The following is a 25,785-nucleotide window of genomic DNA, read 5'->3' on the forward strand; positions in this document are numbered from 1 at the left end:
TGCATCCTTCTTCTTCCCCAGCCCTGTTTTCCCCCTTTGGCTCCATTTTTATGCTGCTTCCTACATGTCCCATTCAGTGCTCTTTTCCAGCCCTTGCACCAAGCCATTTCTCCTTTTATTCCTGCCAATTCTCAGGAGTCAGTCCCAGTGACTTCACTGACAGCAGCCTGGGTGAGCCTCAGCAGTCACTGTGAGTGTCCCTGTGATCAGAGAGGCCATGGAAAGCTCTGTGTGCTCAGGTGTCCAAGGCAGAGCCCTCAGTCACTGCCTTTTGGAAGAACTGACATGTCCTTGCCTCTCCATTTTCCTCCTTTCCATGGCTGTGTCTCAGTGGGTGGGACAAACACCATGTGGCTCAGTGTCACATTTGGGATGGGAACTCTCGGGTGATTCTGGCACTGTTGGCTTGTCCTCTCTTGTGCTCCAGCCAGCAGATTTTCCCAAGCAGGGAAGCAGGTGGTGATAATGTGGTGGGGAATGACATAAGGACGGACACTTCCGTCCTCYCACTCCCATCTGCTGTTTGCTTGTCACCAAACTGCTGCTGTAAGGAACAGTCACCAGGTTTGGGAGGTAAATGTAGGTCCCAGCTGAGCAGCCAAGAGTTGTGTGGCTTGGCCTTGATAAATGTGTGATGGCTCTTGCTCTCTGTGGATGGGCCTTTTGTGTCACAGGCCCAGATACAGCGATACCAAARAGAGTAGCAGGAGCTTTTTAAGCCCACCAGCTGGGGACATTCTGCTTTTTCCCTGTGTCACCATCCTGGTKACAGTGGCACAGAGCCCTTCATATCTGGAGTGAGGGGCAGAACAAGTTGAGCAGGAAGGTCAGCAACCAAAGCCACCTAAAATACACCAGAGTGCTGAAGGGAGTCCTGGAGGGAATAAGAACAGAACTGGAATGGAAAATGTTGGACTTCAGATGTCTCTTCCCTGTGCACAGCCCCAGTCCTTGTCATAGTGAATGAAGGTATCTGGCATCCTTACYTGTGCCACCTGGCATCTGGCTGCCCATGAAACAGCAGCTCTGTGCTGCATGGCAAACACTGCTTTGGGGCTGGTTTGAGTCCCAGGTTTGTCTCCTCCGAGTGGGGTGGGATGGAGACAGGGAGTGGGTGAAAGACTCGAGCTGTCACCCACATTATGATTGGAGAGTGTCCTTTGTACTCAGGAAGAGTGTCTCCACAGCCACTTGAACTTGCCTTTTGATGAAACCTGGAAGTTTCACAGTGCTTTAAAAATRGCATCTTGTGAAAATGTTCCAACTGCTCCTTTGTGCTGCCTTGGGAGCACAGGCAACAGAGGTCCCAAGTCACATGGAGCTTGTGTTCATTCATTGCTGAGCTAAGGGAGGTCCAGAAAGCAATGCCATGACCTGATCCTGAAACATGGAATTGGCTCACTGGGAGGAACAGCAGAAGCTGTTATTCCTTAAGGTGCCATAAAGCTGCTTTCAAGGAAACACTCCCTGGTGGGGGTCATTCTGCCGAGTCTTGACACACACTGGGGTTTTCTGGGCTAGATTCTCAAGAGGCCAAACAATATTTCAAGGCCAGCTTGTGCAATGTAAAAGGCAGTGCTGATCAGCCTGTGCATRGCTAGGGAAATCTCCAGGAAAGGGCTGAGCTGAGTGCTGTGTTCCATAGTGAAGGTTCTGCCTTCCCTTTCCTCCGTGTGTGGCTGGAGCAGGAGAGGAGCCTTTGGCTGGGGCTGAGCCCTGCACTCGGGCCCTCTGTAAGCACTGGGGCCCTTCTGCCTTCAGACAGGGACGGGCCTTCCTCAGGGACAATAACCATCTCTAAACCAGTGTTTACARCCTCATGCAGCGTGATCTGTTGTTTTGGACACTATGGATGACTCCTTAGTAAAACRAAGGCTGAGAGGGATTAAGGAAACTGTGAGAATTCAAGAAAAAAAAAGAAAGCAAATAAGGAGGAAAAAAACTCTTTAGTTTCAACACCTTCAAATACAGCCATCAAAGGGGAAATCTAATTGAAATTGTCAGTGTTTGTTGAAGTCTGAACTTGCTCAGTGTTACAAATGTGAAATAGAAGGGTTGAAATTATATAGGGAATTGGGAAATATTTTGAACTTTCGAGGTTGATTTAAGCTGTATAAATATGTCTCAATTTCATCTGCTGCTTTAGGGAGCTATTACTGTCAGAACTTCCACTGCTACAAATTTTAGCATTTCCAGTTTTTAAAATGTCAACACTTTTCATTCCTATTTACACAGGGAAGCTTTGCTTTCCAGCACTGTTTTTTCCAGACTGGGGAGAGGGTCAATGGAAATGTCTTCTTTTTTTCAATCAGTTCGTGCCTAGCTGAATTGAGACTGAGACAAAAAAAACTTATTTCCTACATTTGATTTAGAGTAAAAATTCTTGGAAAAGCCTGAGAATCTCTAGTTGTCAGGATTTAAAGGACACAGGACTAGATTTTAAACATGTATTTAGCCAGATTTTCAGCAAGTTTGTTGGTCTGTCATTTCCTGATCTTGTGCACTAGATTTCTTCTTGGTGAATCACTTTTTCTAAAAGCAGAACATTTTTTCAGTGCTGCATTTTATTTTTCTGTGCATGCAGCTCACTTAAGGTCACAGAATCGTAGAATCCCAGACTGGTTTGTGTGTAAGGAACCTTAAATCCCATCCAGTCCCACCCCTGCCATGGGCAGGGACACCTTCCACTGTCCCAGGCTGCTCCCAGCCCCAATGTCCAGCCTGGCCTTGGGCACTGCCAGGGATCCAGGGGCAGCCACAGCTTCTCTGGGCACCCTGTGCCAGGGCCTCMCCACCCTCMCARGGGAAAATTCCTTCYCAATATCCCACCTAACCCTGCCCTCCTTCAGCTTAAGGCCATTCCCCCTTGTCCTGTCCCTCCATCCCTTGTCCCAAGTCCCTCTCCAAAGCACTTAGATTTAGCAAGTGCAAATGCCCATAAGCCACCCTACAACATATTATGGTTCCTAGTTCCTATCCAGCTGTAGCATTGAACTCGTTAAAGAGGGAGGATAATTGGAAATGTCTCATTGATCACATGCCASATAAACCCAAGGTGTTTACCCTGTGTTGAGCAGTATGGTCCCTTCAGTAAGCAGCTCTTTCTAGCTTGGCAGCTGAGCAGAAGTAACCTTTAGTTTTATGGGAAGCACCAAAAGGCAGAGTGCAAATCAGTGTTAAACCTGTGACTAAATCTCTCCTGAAGCTCAGTGTGGGGGTGCTGGGACCAGACCTGATGGCTGCTGGATCCCCCCACAGCTCCCGCTGCAGCACCAGGGGTTCAGGTCCTGCTCCTACACTCTGGTGCCAGGTCCCACTGTGCACCCAGGTGAAAGGCCCCACTCAGCAGTGGCTACTGCCAAATTTCTGTCCAAAAAAAGTTCTTCTGCCCTGGAAGAGCAAGTGCTCATGGTGCACACACAGGAGGAGTCAGTTTAGGTGTGTTGTAAACCCTGGGATCTCCCCTCTTCCCTCTTGTAGGGAACTTCCCTCTTGTAGGGATACGTCCCCTTCTGCTCATCCCMTGTAGTCCAGCCATCATACTGCCCATCGGGGGGGAATTCTGCTAGGAAGACAGGACTTTTAGGRTAGGATTTTTGGTGGGTGAGTGCAGATTTAGTATTTGGGGCATAATGCTTCTTGATTAGTAATTGCAGTGTGACATKAACGCAGCCAACCCCTGTGCCTCTGCCCTCCTGAGGTGCACCCAGCTGCCTGCAGGCCCTGTCTGTCAGCACAAATACAACTTCCATTAACATTCCTCTGTTAAATCTCTTTCTCTTCTGTGGTTGATTTGTGACTGCTACAATTCTCCATGGAGCTGAGAGAGCCAATGGCCAAGTTTGAGGAGTGAGGGAAAGAGGAAGGGTGAGTTGTTCTGTGAGCTCCCACTTTGTGCACAGCACAGGGAATGCAGCAACACAATTGCACAAATAGACAGAGCTGCATTTTCAAAACGACCTCAAGTGCTGTGCCCAGAWGAAGGGTCACCAGCTGAGTGCAGTTCTCACCAGGACAATGACAGTCATACAGAGAGAGGTTCAGCTGAGGAAGTGTCACTTTGCTTGGTTGCATAAATAAGTCACTGTGTCCACTGGGCATCTGTGTGGAATTGAGGTTTCTAGGAATGAACTGTTTATTTCTGGTGCCACATTCATTTAAGCTGTTCCAGACTTCTCATGTTGAACAGGCAACTTGCAGACAGGAAGAAATATATCTGGGTTAAAATAACCACTCAGCAGCCAGCCACTGTGGGTGATATCCTGCCAATTGCTCCAGAGCCCTGGGACACTGTGGGAGAATTGAGGCAATCCATATGAAAGCATTGAGGCAATGAGCACTCAGCAGAACTGGGACACACAGCCAGGGAGGGGGACTGGGGACTGCAGTCTGCACTGGGCTGGCGCAGGGCAGGGCATGGCCAAAAGAGGTCCTGGGAGAACAAAGTGTGGGCAGAAAAACTGAACTCTCATTTTACTTGGAGAATCTATGGGCTGAAAGGTTACAAATCCCCATGCAAGGTGATTTATCATTAATCATTCAAACTRTGACATTTCTGTGATTGTTGCCTGGATAGGTGGCTTTAGGGGAAGGGACTTTGCTGTAACAGGGACATGACAGTGCATGGATAAAAAATTATCCCATTATAAAATGAAGACAGAAAAATCRTAAGAGTCTTCCTTCACATAGAATAGTGTTGTATTGAGTACCTAAACTGCTGTTACAGACTGACAGTGGCTTCCATGTGTGTGGGAAGCCAAGCATAACGAGGACACTGTGCCAGCACTTGTGGCTGGAGAGCAGCCAGAGGTGGTGTTGARAATTCCTTGGGCTGCTTTAAGTGCTCTGTGCCACTGCTGGGCTCTGTGCCTGCTCTAGATCGRGTTTTCTTCTGGGGGGGACAGGGTAGTGTTGGGGTTTGCCCCTCAAAAGCTCACGTGCAGCTGGGCTGCTGCAAGAGCCCTGGAATGCCTGAAGCCACGGACAGTGCCATGGGCATCCATGTGCCCACTGAGTGAGCATGGYCCTTCCCAGGACAGGGACCAAGGACAGCAGAGAAAGTGTAGAGGAGACTGCCCCATTCAGCTGCTCAGCAGGGCCAGGTCAGGGACCTGTTTCAGTGGAGATCTTGCCCCAGGGACAGAGCACCTGGAGCACTGCTGGGTGATCACAATGTGTTAAGGGATCAGMATCATTCCCTGTTCAGCTGGTGCCTCTCATGCCTCCCCTTTCCACTGCACTGTCCAGTCATGTCTTTGCCAAGTATCATTCATGCCTTCATCTTCATTCCTACTGGCTGGCTGGCCCTGCCATCTGGAGCCCTCTTCAGCAGCTTAGGTCCTCAGCACGCTGGGATATTTAGCAGAAAGGCTCACTGTGCTTGACCCATGCAGTTCATGAGGGCAGTTTTTCTTCAAAGGGAACCAAGCCAGGTCTGTCAGAGATCCCTAAGAGCCTCATCAAGGATGTGCCAGCTCACATCCCAGCCTTGTGCCTGGGAGCATTCTGGAAATGCTCTGAGTCCATCACTGAATATTGAACACCAATAATCTCTTCCCCTCTGCAGAGGTCTGACAGTAAAGGACCTCACCTGGGAACTGTAGGGAACCACACATGGTCTRAGGTGCTGGGGATCACTGGTTTTGCTCCAGGGCACTGTGGGCTGGRTGCAGACAGCTCCTGGTTGCCCAAGGGGCAGCCAGCATCCAGGTTTCTGTTCCTTACAGAGACGCAAGGCAAGGTGTGCTGCATAGCAAATGTGCATTCTCAGCCTGCACTAACTGCACTGCTTAGGAACGCTCTCCTTTGGCATCCAGGGAGGCTGAAACACCCTGGTTTTTCTTCCCAGCTTCAGTTTAAAGAAGCTGCATGGTGAAACTGGGAATTTGCATCTGGAGCCTCAAAGAAAGCCTTTGTAAAGGGTTTCTTCCCCCCTTGACTTTTCTTTACTGCCCTCCCCACTTGTTTCCATTGCTGTAGTGTAGGGTGTGTGTTAAAGYTTCTGGACATTTCAAATTGGACCAGAAAGATGCAGAACCCTGGCCATGAGAAATTGAGCAAGGGAGAGAAAATTCACAGCTGGACATGTTGGATTTTGTGRTAAATGGAGCTCCCATCCTGTCCTGGATAATTCTGGAATTGTGGAGTAGGAAAAAGGAGCAGGGAGCAGATAGGCAGAGCTGTGTAGAATGCAGCGAGGTCTCTGCCAGTCTCAATATTTAAATCTCTTTCTTTTTTGCAGAAACCGCAAGTCCCCTGATTTCAAATCCTTTCCCGCTTTTACAAAGTAAGTGTGATGGATGTYTGTGGTGCAGAAGGCAGGGACTGTCCTCCTGCTGCCCTGCCATCTGAGCAATTTTCATCAATAAATGGGTTTTTTATTATGAATCCAGGTGTCAAAGAATAAAATGCTTCACTTCTGTGGCTCTGGTGTCAGATTTAAGTGTAGCAGAAATCCTCCAGGGTGTTTCTSTATAGTGTGGGGCTGCCAAATCGCTTCATTTTCAGTCTTTAGGGAGTTTTTTGTGAATGTCTTTTGTGACCATGAAAATGAACCCATATTTAAGTTACATTTACACACAGGAAAACTTGTCATCATGATTCAGCTCAGCAAACACCTGTGCAGAGCCAATTCCCTGTGGCCTGGGAGCACAGATGAGAAACAGGGAGCGAGCAGCAGGGGAAGGAGAGCAGGTCTGAGATGGGTGGATACAGTTGGTCTCTGCTGGAGATTCTGCCCTGTGGCCTCAATKCTTTCAGCAGGTGAAGTTGCTTCCTTTGCCTTCCAGTGTGTTTGGTTCCTGCTTGGCTTGTGTTGGGATTTTAGGGTGATACYGTCTGTGCCAGCCTGCTGATCTGGGCCACCCCTGAGAGCTGCACACTGAGCATGGCCACAGGGAGAGAGGACAGGAGTTCTTCCTCCTCTTACAAACCTGAGAGAAGCAATGACCTTATTCATAACATGAATTCATGTGGGAAGAGAAACGAGGGTGGTACATTCAGGACCCCTCTTTTCCAAACATACTCCAGAGCCCATTGTTACCTCTTACTGTCTGAGCTGGCTGGAAGTGACAGAAGTTCTGTTTTCAAGAAACTGCCCCTGATTTTGGGGTGTGCTGGTGTTTTTGCAGGAGCCTGCTGCTGGTTCTCCTGCTGTGTTTCATGGGTTTGTGTCCAAGGGTCGGGAATGTACAGTTACACTTCAGTGAAGCTGAAGCCAATGGAAACATTGGGCAGAAATGCTTAGAAGTTTTCCTCACCGTGATTCTGCATTTGTTTTTCACCAAGATGTGGACAAAAGTGTTGAAATGTGGGTCTTTTCTSTTGAGGAAAGAGCTGCCTGGGGGGCTGTCCCTGCTGAGCCATGGTGACACCCTGCTGGGTGTCTRTCACTTTGCACAAGCACCTCAGGGCGCTTGCTGTTGACACTTCGTGTTAAAGCTCTCAACTCCTGTTCCCTTCTGGCKTCTGACCAGGCTCTGCTATTTTCCCTGGCTTAGATGTGGCAATGAGAGTTAACATGGGAATTAGAATGACTTATTTAACCTAAGCACAAGCACTGGTTTTCCTCTGCATTGGCTCACACAGTTGCTGCCTTGCTCTGGGGCCTTGCTCACTGGGTAAAGCACTAACAAAAGTGTCTAATTATAGCCTTGGGGAAAGGTGTTTTAAATTGTGCAACCAGATGTGAGCACTAGTTCTGTGTGGCTCAGGACACTGAAGAGGTTTCAACAGCTGCTGGTGCTGGTGCWTTAGGTTTTCTGGGAGTGCCTGGGCAGTTGGTAAGAGTGACATGATGACATGTCTTGTCAGAGCAGAGAGGGACCTGGCTCCTAGAGGAGGTCAGGTTTTTGGGGAAGGATGTTTTGGGGGAGAAGCTTTGTGCTCAGCAGCAAACACCCAGCACACTGCGGACAAATGCCATTTTTTGGGGATGAGTACTCTGGTGCTTGATAGGAGACCAAAATGCCTTTGCYTGGGGGTGCTGCAGTGCTGGGGTTCCAGGAAGCTTCTCAGAGGCTGCTCCAAATGCCCTGGGAAGGGCAGTTCCAAAGGCATTGCTTGCTCACTGCTCRTTTTCTTTGCTCTCCACTGTCAACCTCTGTGTTGTGGGAAAAGCTGGGAATGACAGTCAGACTCCTTTGAGAGCACTTGGCTGTASAGTGGGCCTTTCTGCTGGCACACAGGACATCAGAACAATTACCTCCTCCTCCTACATCTTCCCCTGCTTTGCCTCAAAAGAGCTGTTCAGAGTCAGGACCCTGGCTCAGCCCAGAGTGATCTTCAAGTTGCTGGAGAAAGGAGCAGTGCTTCAGAGCCAGGCAGGCAGGGAAGGAGCAGGGAGCACAGTGACAGGGAGCAGTGACAGGGAGCAGTGACAGAACCAGTGATAGCACAGCTTGAGAAAAACCTGCTGGGTCTGTACCATGAGCTGTGAGTGCTGGGGACAGGCAGCGAGGAAGGAGAGATGGGAGAGGAAGAAGAGTCTGGAGGAGGAAGGAGATGGGAGAAGGTGGTGGGTGAAGCTGGCAAGGGAGCAGCACAGGTGCTGGGGCCAGTCTCCTGTCACAGTGCCCTCTCTCCCTCTATGCCGTGTGGACAGCTCTGGCCCACACATTTGCCRTTTCGTGCACAGACTTTGCTGCCACATTGAAGCCACAGGATTTGCAGAAGGCTTCTGAATGTGCAGCAACAGCACAGAGCCAGAGGGACAGCCGGGCCAGTGTGACAGCCACAGTTCCTGAGGGTTCAGATGTTCATGATTTCTTAGTCGTTTTTGAAGACTTGGAGGGTGTTGTGCCCTATCTGCAGCAGCTCAGCCATGGGGTGGAGCACAACACAGGAGGTGCCCGGAGCAGCRTGTCAGGCTCAGCCAGAGCCATTGCCCTGGGGCTGCACTGGGCCTCCAGCTCTTCCTGCTGCTGCAGGGAAGGGTGTCCCAGCTATGGCTGAACATGAACCCCTGGGAGAGCTCCAGATGTGTCCCAGGGCCTGCAGAAGAGGCAGCAGCCCTGACTGCTGCCCCAGTGCCAGGGCTGTGGCTGGGCTGGGTGACACGCTTGCTTGGTGGCAGTGGGCAGAGGAGCGATGGCAGCCTGGCACCTCATCTTCTCAGACATTTCCCAGAGTGTGAGAATGCTGRGCTGGAGCATTACAGGAGTCTGATGGTTGATTTGGTCCTGTGCAGGTTCTGTAGGACACTGGTGRCACTCAGCAGTGAGGCCTGTGCAGCCTGCAGGGCTCTGTGCCTTGGGCACAGCCTTGGCCAGCAAAGCCAAAGCAACCACAGCTCAGGATTTCTCCCTGGGAGGGGGAAATGCTCTGGAGGCAGCTCAGGKAGCTCTCTGCCTGGMACCTCTCACCTTTCCTGGCTGTATAWGGTGAGCTTCAGGCTGTTCTCACACCCTTCCTTCCCATCACCCAGCAGTGCTTACTTGGCATGAGCTGTGGAAACGAGGAGAGGAAGGGAAAGCTCCTCCTGCAGCCTGCTGCATTTATCCTCCACTCCCTTGAGATCCAAGTGTGAAGGAAGGTTTTGAGTGCATTCCCACTGGGAATTGGTGTGGTTTTGGGATGATGGAATCCACGTTATGCACCAGCCCAGGAGGGCTCAGGGARCTGTGGTTACAGGTGGGAACTGAAGTCCCAGTCCACAGCCTGAACCAGCCAAGCACAGAGCCAGAGGCAGCACAGAGCCCAGTGGCACCAGCATCAGCCCAGGGGACAGAGCTGGTCACAGCACCTGGCACTAGTCAGAGGCCCCTGGGCCCAAGGGAGAACCTTGCTGAGCACAGGGGTAGTGGGCTGGGTTTGTCCTTGAGAGMATTATCCTGCTGCTCCTGCCACAGATCCCACCCCTCAGATATGGTGCAGTGAGAGGTATTGGTTCCTGAGAAGCTTGGAAGGGCCTGGGGAAGTGAGGGAGGTTTCCAGCAGTGTAGGACAGGCTGCTGCAGGCTGGACACCTGGGCCATGGCTGCAGGTCCACTCCTCCTGTCTTGGCCACCCAGAGCAGCTGGGAGCTTGTGGGGCCAGCACGGATGGGCCTCAGTTTCCCCTGTACCAGCAGCAGCTGGCAGGAACAGGAGGGGTTTACTGGTGAAGCGCTCAAGGGAAGGCCTGGGGAGCCCTTGCTGAGCTCAGCCCACCTGGAGGAGAGCAGATCTCTGAGGGTGCATAAACCTAAACCTGAGCAAGGCAGAGTGAAACTCCCCTGGGAAAGGATGAGCAGAGGTCCTGCAGTGGTGTGGGGGATTGTGCTCCCAGGAAGGAGAATGGGGCACAAGWGTGGCTCAGGTGAGCATGCAGAGCAGGTTTGTGACAACCTTTCCAATTTAAGTTGCAAAGAAATAAAAGGGAGGAGGATTTACTCTCTGTTACCTGTCCAGGTGAGCAGCTCTTTTCCAGCAGTGACTTTTCCCTGGTTTGGGATACAGATTGCATCTTTCTCCTCTCCACCTTCCAGATCCCTTTTCCACTTCTAGCTCTAGCACATCCCAGCCTCCTTCCAGCCAGCCTGACTGTTCCCAGCTTTGGGAACAGTCCCAACTGTGGAGGCTCAGGAGCTGAAAGCTCAGCATTTTGAGGGCTGAGAGAACTCTGGGAACTAAAGTGACTTCATTCATTCCCACAGGGATTCTGCACATCYTCCCAAGCATCCCTTCCCTTGGTCCTGAGAAAGACTTTGGAATTGTTGGGTGAATTYAAATGTTATGCTTAGTTTTAATGTGGTTCATWTGCATTTGTGGTAAACTTAGACTTMTGTGTGTCTTTGTCTCAGAATTATTTAGAAAATGCTTTGGCATTTTCAGAATGTGAAACCAGCTTTTGAAAGTAGGTGGTGATTTTGTTTCCAAAGTTGGACATTTCTGGAGTRGAACAGAAGGGGCAGCTTTTGGAATTGAGATGAAAATCAACACAGTTTTTCTGAGAAGAATCACAAATGAGAGGCTTTAGCAATTCACTGAGTGCACTGAGCATCCAGCGATTTGTGGGGTCAGAAAGGGGGAGCTTGAGATGAAGAGCTGTGGATACACTGGGGGTCACAATCTGCTGGATGCAGATGGGAGAATCCAGGAGAGACTGGGCAGGGGTGCAGGGGAACCAAGCGAGGGGAGAGCTGCAAAAAAAGCTGAGGTTTATGCTGATRAAATAGCTGAGAATACTAGGAGGAGGTAAATAGAATAGCAGGAAAAAGGTAAAGCAGCTCAGGGAGATAAAGTAAGCTGAGAAAAAATGTGAGTGAAGCAGGAGAGCAAAATGAGTGTGGGAAATGTGCTGGGTGATGTGAGGGGTTTGCCTSCTCCTGAGAGGAGCTCTATAACTGAGCTCAGGGAAGAGCTGTGCCCGTGGCTGCTGGAAGCTGCTCCAGGGCAGCTGGGGAGGCTGTGGGGAGCAGAGGGGGGCCCAGGAGCACTGCAGGCACAGGTGGCAGGAGGGGATGCTGCTGTCTGCTGGGGTTTACATGGCACATGGATTGCTGCCAGTGCCCCCAGCACTGCRGGGTGACATCTCCAGCCTTGCTGAAGCACTGAGAGGGGCAGCAGGGGCTGTGCTCCTTTCTGGTGGAGGGGCAGGGGCTCCAGCAGAGCAGAGGGGCAGAGGGGAGGGGTCACACAAGCGCCTCTGACCTGCCAGGGGTCTGTCCACAACAGCCAGCAGACTCTTGGAAGTGTGACTGCTTCCATTAGATTAATCAAATGTTAATTTTGACGCTTGAAAGGGTAATCAGGCCCCCTCAGCTTGAGCCGTTTYCATGTGAGAAGTTGTGGGCTCTGTGAGCAGCAGAGGCAGAGGTGTGTCTGTAACACAGGGCACTGACGTTGAAATCCATACCCAAGAGGAATGGTCTGCGCCCACACAGAGCCTTCTCTCTGACTATTACAAATAAATCGAAACAATTAGATTACATTGTACCTCATGTGGCATTGTACCACAACTGCTCCAGTGCTGATGATTTCAGCAGACGGCCAGTCCCTGTTAATCCCCAAGACCTGAAATCCCTAAGTGTGCCACTCAGCTGTCCAAGTCTTCTATTTTTTTCACAAGCACAGATACTTAAGTACCGTATTTCCCCACTTCCATGCTGCAGCAAAGCCCAGGAGCAGCATCACAAGCAAACACAGTGAGTTAAAGCATTGAGCATGACTCCTCCAGARCAGAGCTGGCTCCATCATTTCAGAGGCCGTAGGTTCTGTGGGAAAGGTTTAACCTCACAGCATAAAAGTACACCTTGTACAGACTGCTCATGGTCTCTTTTATGCTTTTCCTCCCAGATTTCTGTAGCCATGAGGTGCATTCTGGGGTTTGCTACCTGAGGTAGACTTCTCACAGGGTATAGGCAGGCTTGTGCTTCCCTGGGTTTTGATTCTTCATTCTGGATGCTGGTGCTTTTGCTTATTCATTGATATGTTGTTCCCTTTGAACTATCTCTGAAATACTGTAGCAACAGACCTTGCTACGTGTGTGTGCCAGGCATTTTTATCCAGAATTGTTAATGTGCCAAATGTGTCTGTCTGTTATGCTGCTCCAGAATAAAAYGCCTCAGCGTGAGAGGGGGCAGTGCTGGTGTAGCTGCAGGGACAGAGGCAAACTGTGACGTTCCCATACTGCAGCACTGGAGTTTGACATCACATCTGTCAAATGATGCACTCTACTAATGCTGTTTAAACAGGCCACTGCAAACATTTGCTATTAGGTTAATTCAGTGGAAAAAATGCACTTTCAACATAGAACAGAGCTAAATGTATCCTCCAGCTCACGAGGGAGCTCTGCACCCAGCTATTTCCTCACTCCAGCTCATCCATATTGCTCTGGCACATGGCTCTCCTGCTCTGCTCTCAGCCTTCAGGCACAGCCCGGGTTYCTGTGCTTCCTGCCCTTCACCTCTGCTTCCCTGGCATCCTGCTGCCACCCAGCCCCATGACACTCACCAGTCCCTGGTCTCACTGCACTTGGTGACAGCCACAAAGCCCCAGCTGAGCTCCCCCATGGCACAATTCCACCCCCAGCTTCTGACTATAATATTTTTCACAACCCAGTGCTCCTTGTCTCACTCAGGAAAGGCAGCAGAGACTGGAATTTGACAGAACTGGATGTAAAATAAATTCACCAGGCTTTGCTCACAGGCTCAAAAATAGAAGGAATATGCTYAAGGCTGCAGCAGGCCTGGGTGGGCAGACCCCAACCAGTGGGCAGCCTCCCAAAGAAATCCTTGTGCRGATCCCTGAGATCCCACATGTCAGCAGGTGCTTCCCTTCAGTGCTCTGCCTGTCCCTGTGCCATTCCTGGCCTCCTCCTGGCAGTAAAGAGCAGCAGGAGGAGGCTGCCCAGCCCCAGCTCAGGAGGCAGAGCCGTGCCCAGCCCCTGTCCCGCTCCTGYGGAGCCACCACGGCTTGGCCTCACAGCTGTACACACTGAAGTATGCACTTGTGCTGCTTCCCTGCAGACTCTGTGTAATTCTTCTGAACTGATTTCTCCCAAACAGAGCCTTACACCTGTGGAGCTTGTGGAATCCAGTTCCAGTTTTATAACAATCTCCTGGAGCACATGCAGTCCCACGCAGGTAAGCTGGGCACTTCAACTCRCTGCAAGCAGAGAATTAAATTCTGTGCTGCTGCCTGGTGATGACCCCAATGTGTGTCCACAGGGCTCTCCATTCCCACAGCCCCCATCATTTCACCTGCAGCAGACTAAGTCACTCCTCAAAGGCTGGAGCACACAGGCTCAGGGTATATTGTCAGTATTGCTCCTTTCCATAGGGAGAGAGGGAATGTGCCATGCTAGCTCAGAGCCCATCACATTGCTCATTGCCTTTATCCAGAGGAATCCAGAGAATCCTCRTTGCATAAACTCCTACAGCAGGTTAAATTCCCTCTCTTGCCAAAGGGGCAGTTCTCCTGGAAGCAAACAAGCCCAAAACACTCGCAGGGCAGCAGAGCCTTTGCCCACTTAAGTCCCATCCTGTGCTTGTGTCTCCTGGATTTCTCCAAAGGACTGAAATTTGTTCTTGGAAGAACAATTTGCCATCTCAGCGGCTGTGTTCAGTTCCCTCTCACCTACCTACAAATGAGAATTCTGAGGAGTCATTCCAGTGCTTTGTTTCTAAGTCACTGTTTTTGTTCCTGTCTTGATACATAAGAGATGATTTTAAATTTTCAAAGCCAAAGCTATTTCAAAGACACAATTCAATGTATTCAAAAATGTAGAAACAGAATTAATTTTATATTGGCAGATTTTTCTTTCTTTTTTTTTCCTCTTGAATAAAAATTCAAGTGAACTAGCACCACAGTTTTAAGAACAATTAAATCCCCTTTGACAGGCCTGTGTTTTCCAACAAACAGCTGCTCTGTTGAGATGCAGATGCAGTGCAGGACCTGAGGAGAGTGGCACAGGAGAAGAGGCTTGAGGAAAAGTATATTTTCCATTCTGTAACAAAAATGTTAATCAAAGTTCTTGCTCTCTATTTTAGTTTTAGTCCTAATTTTAATAGTGTCACTTGAGTTCTTCATCCATGAGGTCCCTCTATTCCATTTTGGTTCCCACTGGCAAATCTTAGTGCAGGCTTTGTGCGTTGTTCTTTATTTATCATCTCTGTAATGTTACAAAGACAGTCCTAGAGCACTTTGTTAGCAGAGGGTGAGTTTTTGCTTCTGTTAGAGCACGGGGCGTTCCTGTGGAGCAGTGGGGCTCTGTCTTACCCCAAGGAGCAGGRCTGCCCTCTGCTCAGGGCTGCCCTCAGTCCCTGTACTTGGGGCTGTCCTTGCTGGTTGTCCAGGGCAGTTGCTGCTGCCCCCACACTGTGTCCTGAACACGCTGTTCCTTGCTCTGAGCCCTGGTACTGAAATGTGGCATTTTGAGTTACAGCTCTGGGTAGCACCGTGGGCAGGAGTTGAGGTGTCCAAGGTGACAAGGGCAGCTCACTGGCAGGGTTGAGCTGTTTYAAGTTTGTAGCCTGTGCTGACTGCAGTTTCCTCCTCTCTTCTTTACCAGTGACCCATGGGGGTGGTGCTGAGCACTCCGTGGGAGGGTGGGGAGGCCCTGGCACAGGGTGCCCAGAGAAGCTGTGGCTGCCCCTGGATCCCTGGCAGTGCCCAAGGCCAGGCTGGACATTGGGGCTKGGAGCAGCCTGGGACAGTGGGAGGTRTCCCTGCCCTTGGCAGGGGGAGGGACTGGATAAACTTTAAGGTCCCTTCCAACCCAAACCAGCCTGTGGTTCTGTGGTTGTTCACCTGGGTTCCTTCAGCCACAGAACAGGGCTGGAGGGAGCAGGTGTCTGTGATCTGGCTCCTGTTACGTCAGCAGAACTCTGTGAATGGCTAAATCCCTTCTGCCCAGCTCAGGATTACTCTTGTTAAACTCTCATTTCTCATTTCTCCCTGCTCTCTTTGCAAGTCCCTGCCCTCTGCTCAGCTGCCTCCTCCTGACATCTCCCTGGTGCAGTGACACTGTGTCCATGTCTTCAGCTGCTTTCTGCAGGTGCCACCAAGGCTGTGCCCTGTGAAAGCCACTGTCCCCTCCTGTGGCATCTCTGAGTGTGGTGCTCACACCTCTTCCCCTCCTCCCCATGTGCAGCTGGGGCCAGGGAGCGGCATTCACTGCTGTGGGATGAGGGCAAAACAAAAGGAAAGGCAGGAAAACTGGGCAGGATTGATGGGTGTCCATATCTGGGGGTTTTGTGTGAGCAGAGAGCAGTGAAGGCACTCAGGGCTTGCTGTTGCCCTGGCAGCAGTTTGTTTGTGTCCTTCAGTCTGACAGGAGGCTGTAGTGAGGTGAGGGTTAGTCTCTTCCAGGGAATAGCCAGCAAGGGCAAGAGGAAAYGGCCTCAAGTTGCACCAGGGGAGGTTTACATCAGAAGGGTTGTCAAGCACCCAAGCCCAGGACAGGGGTGGAGTCACCATACCTGAAGTGCTCAAAAAACATGTGGATATGGCACCTGAGACACAGCTTAGTGCAGGATGTGGTGGTGGTGCTGGGCTGATGGTTGGACTGGATTGTTTTAGAGGTCTTTTCCATCCTAAACAAGTCTGTTTCTGTGATTTCCATAGCCAAGAGCAGCATTGCCTCAGCATCTCTAAGTGTGGGAGTGCAGGGGCCTTGCAGTGGTCAGCAGAGCTGGTGGCACAGGGGACACAGGCTGGGGACACAGGCATGCTAGGGGTTTATCCCTGGCTAGGGAATGTTCCATTCTGGGCATACAGAGAGCCAGGAAGCCCAAATGGGTCAAATGCTCCCTCAGTTCATGTGTTCAGGAGCCCAGTTTGGTTTGTCCTGTCTCATGCTAAGTGGTGATCCCTTCCAGTGGATGTGCTGCCTCCCCTAGACCCCTCTCACAAGGGACAGAAGCCAGGGAACRTGCTGCTGGCCTCAAGGAGCAACATCGGGGACGTATTGGCTCTTGAGTCATTCAGAGGGCTAAGCCTGGAGGCTGGAAGGTAATCAGGAGAGATTATAGCTTCATAAAGCTGCTACACAGTGAGAAGAAGCAATTAGAATGTAAATTGGGTGCTGAAAGGCAGAAATAGAACAGCAGAACACCAGGCAGAGGAATTTGTTCTGTAATTACACTGAACAATATACAGCTTTGACTCCCTTTAGAGTACTTTGTTCAGGTCGAGTGCTGCCATATAATGCCCTTCCTACAATCTAGGCCTAAAAAAACAAAAGGAGGACTAGGCTGAACCTGGATTAAAGGATTGGAGGCATGAAGAAAAATTAAAGAACCATGATCTGTGTAGTTCACAGACTGCTTGATAAGGAAGATGAGGTTGAAATGTACAAATCTCATTAATGCCACACTGAATGCCAGCAGATATTTGTATATTATAAATCCCTTATTATTAGGAAATAGATTAAAGAGTTATGGCGAGGAAACACAGGGGGTTTCTCCCCCTACCCATTCCTCACCAGGACAAGGAAGACCTGAACCATGACCAAAGTTAGTAGAAAACATCCAGCGTTTTCCTTTGCCCACCACAGATGTTTGGARTTGAGGACACTGGTGACATTGGCTCAAGGGCACTTAGTCTGGCAGATGCTGGGGGAAAGGTGATGTGTCACACCTGGTCACAGGAGCAGCTCGTGATCTTCACATCTCTGCACACTGCAGTGAGCAGCCTGTTGTACTGCCCAGGTACCCAGCGTGGCCAGGGGCTCCCTGGGCACACACAGGCCCCAGCCTGTCTCAAAGGCTGCCCTGGCTCTGCCGTGTCCTGGGTTACTCTTTGGTGTTGAGCCAGCCTGTGCCAGTGCAGTGCCCACGGGTGACTGAGTAGCCTCTGGCTGGGCCAGTCTGGAGTGCCCTGGCAATGCAGGGGGCAGAGGACTTTCCTGTAAGGAGGAGAGCACTGGAGCTCCATCACATCATTGCTGGTCTCCCTGCCCTCCCAGGTCACTGGCACCCACRGAGGAGAGCAGCTCTGCCCTCTCCTGTGTGTCCTGCTGGCCCCCCAGAGCAGTCTGGCAGAGCTGTGTGTGCTCAGCTTGTGCTCCTCTGCCTAGAGCACAGAGCAGGGTCACTGCCACCTGAGCTGGCCAGCCTGCACCCCCTGTAAAACCAGTGGAGAATTCTGTCAGTGACTCCAAGTGAGTTCAGACCACGGTGGTTCTTAGTCTGCAAGATGATCCAGTTCTGCCTGGATGAGTGAGTGGCACTCATGAGCCTGTTTTGCACCACTGAGTGTAAAAGGAGCTCTAACAAACAAAGGTGTGTCTGACAAATGTCCAAAATTAGGTGAGATGAGTCCAGCTGTGATGAGCAAATGATCTGTTCTGTTTCCTTTGGTTTTAATTCCATCCTTTTTGCTCAGCCTGATCATCACTCTCTCCATCTTTCTGCTTCCTCTTCCATCCCATTTCATTGTGCACTGTCATGTTCTTTCACAAGCTGTTTCACGGCACCATTTCAGAGTGAAGCATATTAAGAAATTGAAAATTTCCTCTGGAGGGTGGGGAGAATTTCCCGGGGCACAGCAGAGAAAATAATGTGCATACAATACAGTATTTACTGATCTTCCCCTGTTTCCTTGCAAAATCCTACCAGACTGGCAGCCAAAATGTTTAGCCCAGTTTCATACACAGAAATGGGAGTATGAACACAAAGACTTTGGGGGCAGTGGGTGCTGCAGTCATAGGATGGAATGGTCTTTAGTCACACTCCAGAAACTTTGCTTCATGTTTGCAGCCTGAGACAGCAGTGAGAGCCCCAGAGGAGAAGGGCCCTTGCTCTTCACAGGGAAGAAGCCAGATACGAGGATTGCAATGGAGCCCTTAGATCCAGAGGAGCTGAGCACAGCTTGAAAACCGAAGTGCTTCCCTGAGAGAACAGAGCAGTCACCTCAGTGCAGGAAGAGACAGTGAAGGAACAGAAGGATCAGTGTCTTTTCCACTTCATTTCAAAAGCAGATGAGTGGTCCAGGTCAGGCTGAATTTCCATTCCTCCTGGTGTGCAGCTTCAGCTCCTCARGAGACTTTCCTCAGGCTGTGCTGATGGGATCAATGTCCCTGTGGCACATTTCAGCCACATTTTGGGAAGTGATGGCTTGTGAGTCCAAAGACAGTTTCCAAGTCCCTGAAGGTGCTGTGCCAGCACAGTGAAAAGTGCCTAAAAGCCACAGAGAGTGTGGTAGGTTGTTGTCCCCTTAGTTAAAGGGGCCCTATGTAAATGCTGAGCAGCTGGATAGGTTCCCCTTCCTTGTGCTTTAAGCATTATTTTGTGCTTTTAACCCCTCCTTGTCTCTTGACCCACAGCTGACAATGAGAATAACATTGCCTCCAGCCAGCCCAGGTCACCTCTCCCTGTGGTTGAAGAAAAATGGAAACCACTGCTCCAAAGAAACAACGCCAACAACAGTACGTAGCAGCTTCTCACTGTGTCCGTGTCCAACAGGTGCCTCAGGGGTGCAGCAGTAATGGGCACTGCACAAGGCCCTTGTCTTCACCAAACTGTGTTTGATTTCATCCTTAATTCATGTCCTACCTGGTGGAGCAGAGCACCCCTTCCCACTACAGGAGTGCAACAAAGAACCCCGGGGTGGTTGGAAGAGTTTGTGAGGAAGATGCATTTGGTAACTCCTGGAAGGAGAGAGCTTCTGCTCCAAGGTCGGACTTCCTGGCCTAGAGTTGAAAAACTAATCCTCCAGTCATCTTGGTGTGGCATAGGCATAACCCTTCACTCCCTGTGCTGGCAGGCACCTGCTTCTGTCTTTGTCCCCAGCTCTTCCCATGAGCTTGGGCTTCACTATGAGAAAAATGAAAATACAGTCCAAGGCAAATCAGTGCCAAAGAATCTTGAGCTGATGGCCGAGGGATGGAGAGGGGTAAAAAACCATGATGGTTTTGTATTCTGGTATGGTAAAAAATTATGTTCACATTGCCCAAAATGAGCCACAAAAAGTGGGGTCGGTGGAGGTCAGAGGAAGAAATGGGAACTTGGGCTTCAGCACTGTTTGAGGTGGTGGAAGTTGTCGCTTGGTTCACTGGAGCAACTCCTTGAAAATAACTGTCTCAAAGAAAAGAACAAAATCACAGCAATGCGAAGGTGTTCTTGTGTGTGTGGAGCCAGGCTGAGGGAGCTGAGAAAGGGGAAGGGAGGGGAGGGGAGACCTTAGAGCCTCTTCCAGTGCCTAAAAGGGGCTTACAAGAAAGCTGGAGACAGACTTTGGACAAGGGCCTGGAGAGACAGGATGAAGGGAAAGACTGTTAGCTGAAGGAAGGCACGAATAGATGGGACATTGGGAAGGAATTCGTCCTTGTGAGGGTRGGSAGGCCCTGGCACAGAGTGCCCAGAGAAGCTGCCCCTGGATCCCTGGCAGTGYCCAAGGCCAGGCTGGACACTGGGGCTTGGATCAGCCTGGGACAGTGGGAGGTGTCCCTGYCMWKGSMRGGGGTGGAGCTGAATGGGTTTTCATGTCCCTTTCAATACAAACCAGTCTGGGATTCTGGGGGTTGGTGTCCGTCTTTCCATCTGGGCTGAGGTGTGACCATCCCCACTCCAAGGACAGGATGCAGATCTGCTCCCTGCTGCTCTGAGCAAGAGCAGGGCCTCTCTGGAGGTTCCTCTGTTCAGAAGCCTTGGGGGAACAAAACCAAGGTTGATGTTGTCTCTTCCATCCTCTGGGCATGTTCCAGYTCTTTGGGGATCACTGAGAATTGTTTTGCCACTTCCCCCTGTTCTCTGCTGTTGCAGTGATGCTGATCTGGTCCTTTCTGTCCCACTTGTGTCTCCCTGCAGTGTCGGCGAGTGGCTCCATGGGGAACAGTGCGATCCCGGAGAAGGAGCGGCAGAACATCGCCGAGAGGCTGCTGCGGGTGATGTGCACCGACCTGGGTGCCCTCAGCGTGCTCAGCGGCAAGGAGTTCATCAAGCTGGCACAGACRCTGGTGGATAGCGGGGCTCGCTATGGTGCCTTCTCCGTCACCGAGATCCTGGGCAACTTCAACACCCTGGCTCTGAAGCACCTGCCCCGCATGTACAACCAGGTGAAGGTGAAGGTCACCTGTGCCCTGGGCAGCAACGCCTGCCTCGGCATCGGGGTCACCTGCCACTCRCAGAGCGTCGGCCCCGACTCCTGCTACATCCTCACCGCTTACCAGGTGGAAGGCAACCACATCAAGAGCTACGTCCTGGGCATTAAGGGTGTAGACATTCGGGACAATGGTGATTTTATCCACCACTGGGTGCAGAACGTGCTGTCAGAGTTTGTGATGTCGGAGATCAGGACGGTGTACGTGACAGACTGCAAGGTCAACTCCTCGGCATTCTCCAAGGCAGGCATGTGCCTGCGCTGCTCGGCCTGTGCCTTGAACTCGGTGGTGCAGAGCGTGCTCAACAAGAGAACACTACAGGCTCGCAACATGCATGAGGTGATCGAGCTCCTGAATGTCTGTGAAGACCTGGCAGGATCCACGGGCCTCTCCAAGGAGACCTTTGGCTCCCTGGAAGAGACCTCTCCACCACCCTGCTGGAACTCAGTCACCGACTCCCTGCTGCTCGTCCAYGAGCGCTACGAGCAGATCTGCGAGTTCTACAGCAGGGCCAAGAAGATGAACCTCATCCAAAACCTGAACAAACACCTGCTCAGCAACCTGGCAGCCATCCTGGCGCCAGTGAAACAGGCCGTGATCGAGCTGAGCAATGAGAGCCGGCCCACRCTGCAGCTGGTGCTGCCCACCTACGTCAAACTGGAGAAACTCTTCACTTCCAAAGCCAACGATGCTGGCGTGGTCAGCAAACTCTGTCACCTCTTCTTGGAGGCGCTGAAGGAGAACTTCAAAGTTCACTCGGCACACAAGGTAGCCATGATCTTGGACCCTCAGCAGAAGCTGCGGCCTGTCCCGCCCTACCAGCATGAAGAGATCATTGGCAAGGTCTGTGAGCTGATCAATGAGGTGAAAGAGTCCTGGGCAGAAGAAGCAGAATTTGAACCTTCAACCAAGAAGCCTCGTGCAGCAGGGGAAGCCACAGCAGCTCAGGAAGAAGATTGGTTCGGGAAAAATGAAGTCTATGATTATTTGCAAGAACCTCTCTTCCAGGCCACCCCTGACCTGTTTCAGTACTGGTCGTGTGTTACCCAAAAGCATACAAAACTAGCCAAGCTGGCCTTTTGGCTCTTAGCAGTGCCTGCTGTGGGTGCCAGGAGCGAATGTGTAAATATGTGTGAGCAGGCACTCTTGATCAAAAGGAGGCGGCTACTCAGTCCAGAAGACATGAACAAACTCATGTTTTTGAAATCCAACATGCTTTAAGACTGTCTTTTAATTAAAACAAAACTTTAAAACACTGTTCCAAACAAAGAAAAAGAATTTTAAGTTCTAAACACTGTGGACCTCATTATGAATGCCCCTGGAAACCAAGTGCTTTTTTATATATATATAAAAATATAAATATATATAAAATTAAGTTTGAAAAGAAAGCTGAGCACGGGAGAGAGACAGCCCTCTGCCAGGAATGTGCTCCTTTCCATAGATAGTGTGTGGACTTGACAGACTTTCTAATGTTTTCAAGTGGGCAGACGAATGGGAGGCTGATGTTCTAAAGTCTTCAGGCAGCTGAGATCTAAAGTGACTTGAAGTTTCTTTTGTTTCTCCTCCACCCCACCTTTCCTCTTGTCCCCTGGGCCATCTTGCCATGGATAATCAGACTCCATTGACGAGACCAGTTCTGCACTGAACTTTGCTCCTTTGAATAACTGTACACCTTGAGGGCACTTGGCTGCAGCCTTCTTGGCACGGTGCACGAGTCAGGGCAGCTGTGTTCCATCAACACYGGTATCTTTAGAAATCAGGAAGGGAGGCTTTAAGGGTTTTGACTTTTAATTTTATTTTTAACCTTTCCATAWCCTTTTTTTCCAAAAGACAAAAGTTACTCCTCTGTCTCTACTCCCAGTTTTGAGTTTAACATGGTAGCGAGCAATTTTCAGTTTGATTCCAAACTGAGAGAAATGGCTCATGGCAGAAACTGTCAGTAGTTGTTACRTTTCTTGGCTTTATATTTTTTTACAGCAGAACTTCTTTCTAAACTCCCAGTGTTAATTAGCTTTTCTGTGAATTTTGTATATCAGGTGTTCTCAAACTTGTTCTGGAGTAGCCCATTTGCAGTTAAATAATATTCTTATGGGAACCACAGCAGTTGTTTATGTGGCAAAGCCTGGAAACCAGGAAAAGCAAATGGTGACAGCACAGTGGGTGTGGTCCACCAGTGAGCGTGCCAGGTCTGCCAGAGAACCCTTGTACCTAAAGCTTTTTGTTAAAAAGTGTCTCAGTGACACACAAACCACCTTTCCCAAGGCCAAGGACAAACCAAGGTGTATGATTTTTCAGGGGAACAAAGCTCACCAGTTTTGTCAAACTGGGGTTTGAAGGAAGCTTAGAGAAGTGCATGGGCTCAAAGATCCTTCTGAATGTAAGTGCTCCTGATTGAGTGCAAAGAATATCTTCCCATTTTTATTTGGAATGGTTTCCTCTTGTGGCACGAATGTCTTTTTGATACCTATAGTGCATTACACTACTTGTTCTGTTGCTGACCTGTTCTGGCCAGGAAGGCCACGGGCCCTGAAACGTTCACACATAACTGGCTCACCCCAAATGCAATTTGAGATCCCCATAACCCCAAACCATCTTGGTCACTCTGCTGTCCCCAAGGCAGAGCTCCTGCAGGCACAGTTCCCGGGCTGCTGGACAGGCTCTGTCAGCTTTGGTGCCTCTTGGACAATTTCCATCCTCTGGTGCCAAACTCTGCATTTTTCACTACTGGGCCTTTTATCCTGGAGGAAAATTAAAGCAAATCCCTTTTTTTCAGCAGTCTCTCCTGCTTCCAGGAGCTCTGGAGCTGTGGTCCCGGTGGCGTGGGAGGGTCAGGAGGAGGCACTGGCCCTGCTCAGATCAGGCTGGAGCCCTTCAGCAGCACGGGGGGGTTGCTGCTGGCTGACACTGCASGGGGAGACTGGGGGCCCTCTTTGAAGAGCTGCTGTTGACCAGATGTTAAAGCAGGATCCCACCTGCCSAGCTCTGCTGTAAGAGAAGCTGCAAGCTCCAAGACATGAGAAATAGCAAACCAAATGTCTCAGGCGTTATGTGCAGATGCCTTGAACATCACGGGCACTCCCTGCCACCTGCACTGCCACGGGACTCAAGGGTACAGTTTGCACGCTGGACCCTTCCCCACASCAGGGTCACGAGGACAGACCTTGGCACCAGCTGGCTTATCCTTTCCAACTCTTTCAGCCTCTGATTGCCGTGAGGCTGCTGTTCGGCTTGACCTCTCAGCCCTGTTACTGCCATCAGGCCAAAACTATTGTCTCCTAAAATGTTATGTTTTTTCCTAAAGCCTGCCATATGAACAGGAGCTGCCAAGGCAGAGGCYCTTGGGCACCTGATTTCTGTGGCAGTGGCAGTGGCAGTAGAGGGGTTGTTTGTAGGGCTGTCTTTCCTTCTTGCTGGTTTTGTTTCCTCCTGTACTAATCCTGCCTGCCCAGCCAGCAGCTGGGTCCGTGGTAGCACAGCTGTTTGCAGGGCAGCAGAAACCTGTGACAAAAATGAAATCTCCAACAGAAGCCCTGAGTGAGTGAGATTTRTGCTGGGCCCACTGGTACCCGACTGCAGGAAATCTTGGCTGGTGARTGTCTCCCAGGCAGGGTTAGCTTTGGGCACACTGTTCCACAGCTCAGCTGATGGCACAGGGATCAGCATTGGCAGCTCTTTCTCCTAATGGCACATTACACCTTTCTGTGGTGTTCACCTGTAACTKGAGAGATCCTTGATGCTCAGGGGARCACRCAAAGTCCTTGCATTCCTTGGGAAAGACAGCTCCAACCCCCAGCAGTCCTTTGCTAAGGGATGACTTCTGTAGCATTTGCCACCCCAGACTTGCATTGTCTGTGTGCATTGAGGGTGGGCAAGGCAGAGTCAACACAGAATAAACCCCTGGAACTGACAGTGGGTAAAACTGCAGGAATTTGGCCAGCAGTGAGCATGACTGTGGTGCAGGCTGAGGGCAGGCAGGAAAGCCACAGCCAMCCCTACCTCCCATCCCAGCTCCCCTTTCCCTTCTCACACTGTGGGCTTGGCACCAGACCTGGGGTTTTCTTGYGGTGCGGACCAAAGAGAGGGATGCACTGACTCTCTCCCCCATCCCAAAAACTGCCCCACCAAGGCAACTTTGGTTGTAATTGCACTAATGATGGATCCTAAGCAGTGATGTTGGGTAGACGAGATTCTCCCAAAGACTTTAAAACTCAACAATTGGAAAAGCAGGAGAAAACCTAAAGGGCTGAAATGGAGCATTCTCAGAAGTGGGTGGGAAGAGGAGCTGCTTGGGCAACCCCCTCTGCATTAACTCAATGGAAGAAGGAGTAGCTTTTGCTGCCTTTGAACTTGGTTGCAGGGTGTTCAGCTCAGAGGAGCTGCTCGTGCTGGGTCTGCTTCAGGCTCTCTCTGGGTCATTTAGGCTTCAGTAAAAGCAGAGAAGCACATCTGTAGCACATGCATTGAAATGCCAAGCTTTTGTTCCTCTTCCTTCTTCCATCTTCAAGGCTTGAATTCACATTCCAGGGAGCAAAAATACTTTACCGAGGTCTGAATTCTGGAAGCTATCATTTGCCAGGTTGCTCCACCCCAATGTGCTSCATTCGTGCTCTGTGGTGCCTCGGAGTTGTGGAGCAGCAGGGCTGTTGTAGGGAGCACTGCTGCTCCTGGTGTAGGACACTGTGCAGGAGAGGCTCTGAGTCTGCCCAGGGCTGTCATGAGGTTCTGCTCCCTTCGAGCTGGGAGAAATSCTCAGAATTGGGATCATCCTCTGGTGGGTCATGTTGGGAATTTGCCTTCTGCATGTYGGTTTCCTTTAATCTCCCTTGTGAAATGTCTTGGGATGCAGAAATGGTGTGTGGCCTCCAGGCACTCCTGTGTTCCTGCTGCTGCCTGTGCCTGGCCTTGCAGACTTCTCTTTCTGACTTCACTGTTTGCTTTGGGAGGGTTCTGACCTTTAGGTGGGGAAGGTGAACCAGAAGATGAACTGCGAGAGGGAAGGGCCTGTATGAATATCCTTGTTACTGGAGAGCTGAGAGTGGGGTAGAGGCAGAGYTCTTCAGGAGGCTGATGCTGKGTGGGTGCAGYRGCAGAAGGTCAGGAAGGATTTGTCTCCTGTGTCTCTTCCCCATGTCTCTGGCAGTAGGCAGTGGCTGTGTTCTGGCTTGTGGCATGGACTTGGTGTTTCACACCTGGCTCCAGTTGAGATGAAGGTGAACTTCCCTTTCTGTCTGAGCTCTCTGTGCTAAGGAAACTGCTTTGGGT

The 25,785-nt window shown here is 50.6% G+C and overlaps 1 protein-coding gene across 15 annotated transcripts in view; it reads left to right on the top strand.

The window, feature by feature from the left end:
• The window catches only part of ZNF618 (zinc finger protein 618), a 115,999-nt gene extending 92,294 nt beyond the window's left edge, over positions 1 to 23,705 (top strand). For 11 of the 15 annotated variants that reach the window (XM_057379798.1, XM_057379805.1, XM_057379808.1 and 8 more), the window contains 4 exons: positions 6,242 to 6,286; positions 13,487 to 13,564; positions 18,748 to 18,849; positions 20,231 to 23,705. In XM_057379798.1, coding sequence (XP_057235781.1) covers positions 6,242 to 6,286; positions 13,487 to 13,564; positions 18,748 to 18,849; positions 20,231 to 21,744 — 1,739 coding nt within the window. In that variant the 3' untranslated portion in view covers positions 21,745 to 23,705. The remainder of the gene's footprint in view (positions 1 to 6,241; positions 6,287 to 13,486; positions 13,565 to 18,747; positions 18,850 to 20,230) is intronic. The other 4 variants (XM_057379804.1, XM_057379810.1, XM_057379806.1 and 1 more) reach the window with 3 other exon arrangements.
• The last annotated feature ends 2,080 nt before the right edge of the window (positions 23,706 to 25,785 follow it).

Source organism: Malurus melanocephalus, unplaced genomic scaffold (assembly GCF_030028575.1).
Source record: "Malurus melanocephalus ecotype Western Australia unplaced genomic scaffold, MMel_1.1 scaffold_424, whole genome shotgun sequence".
Taxonomy (NCBI): Eukaryota; Metazoa; Chordata; class Aves; order Passeriformes; family Maluridae; genus Malurus; species Malurus melanocephalus.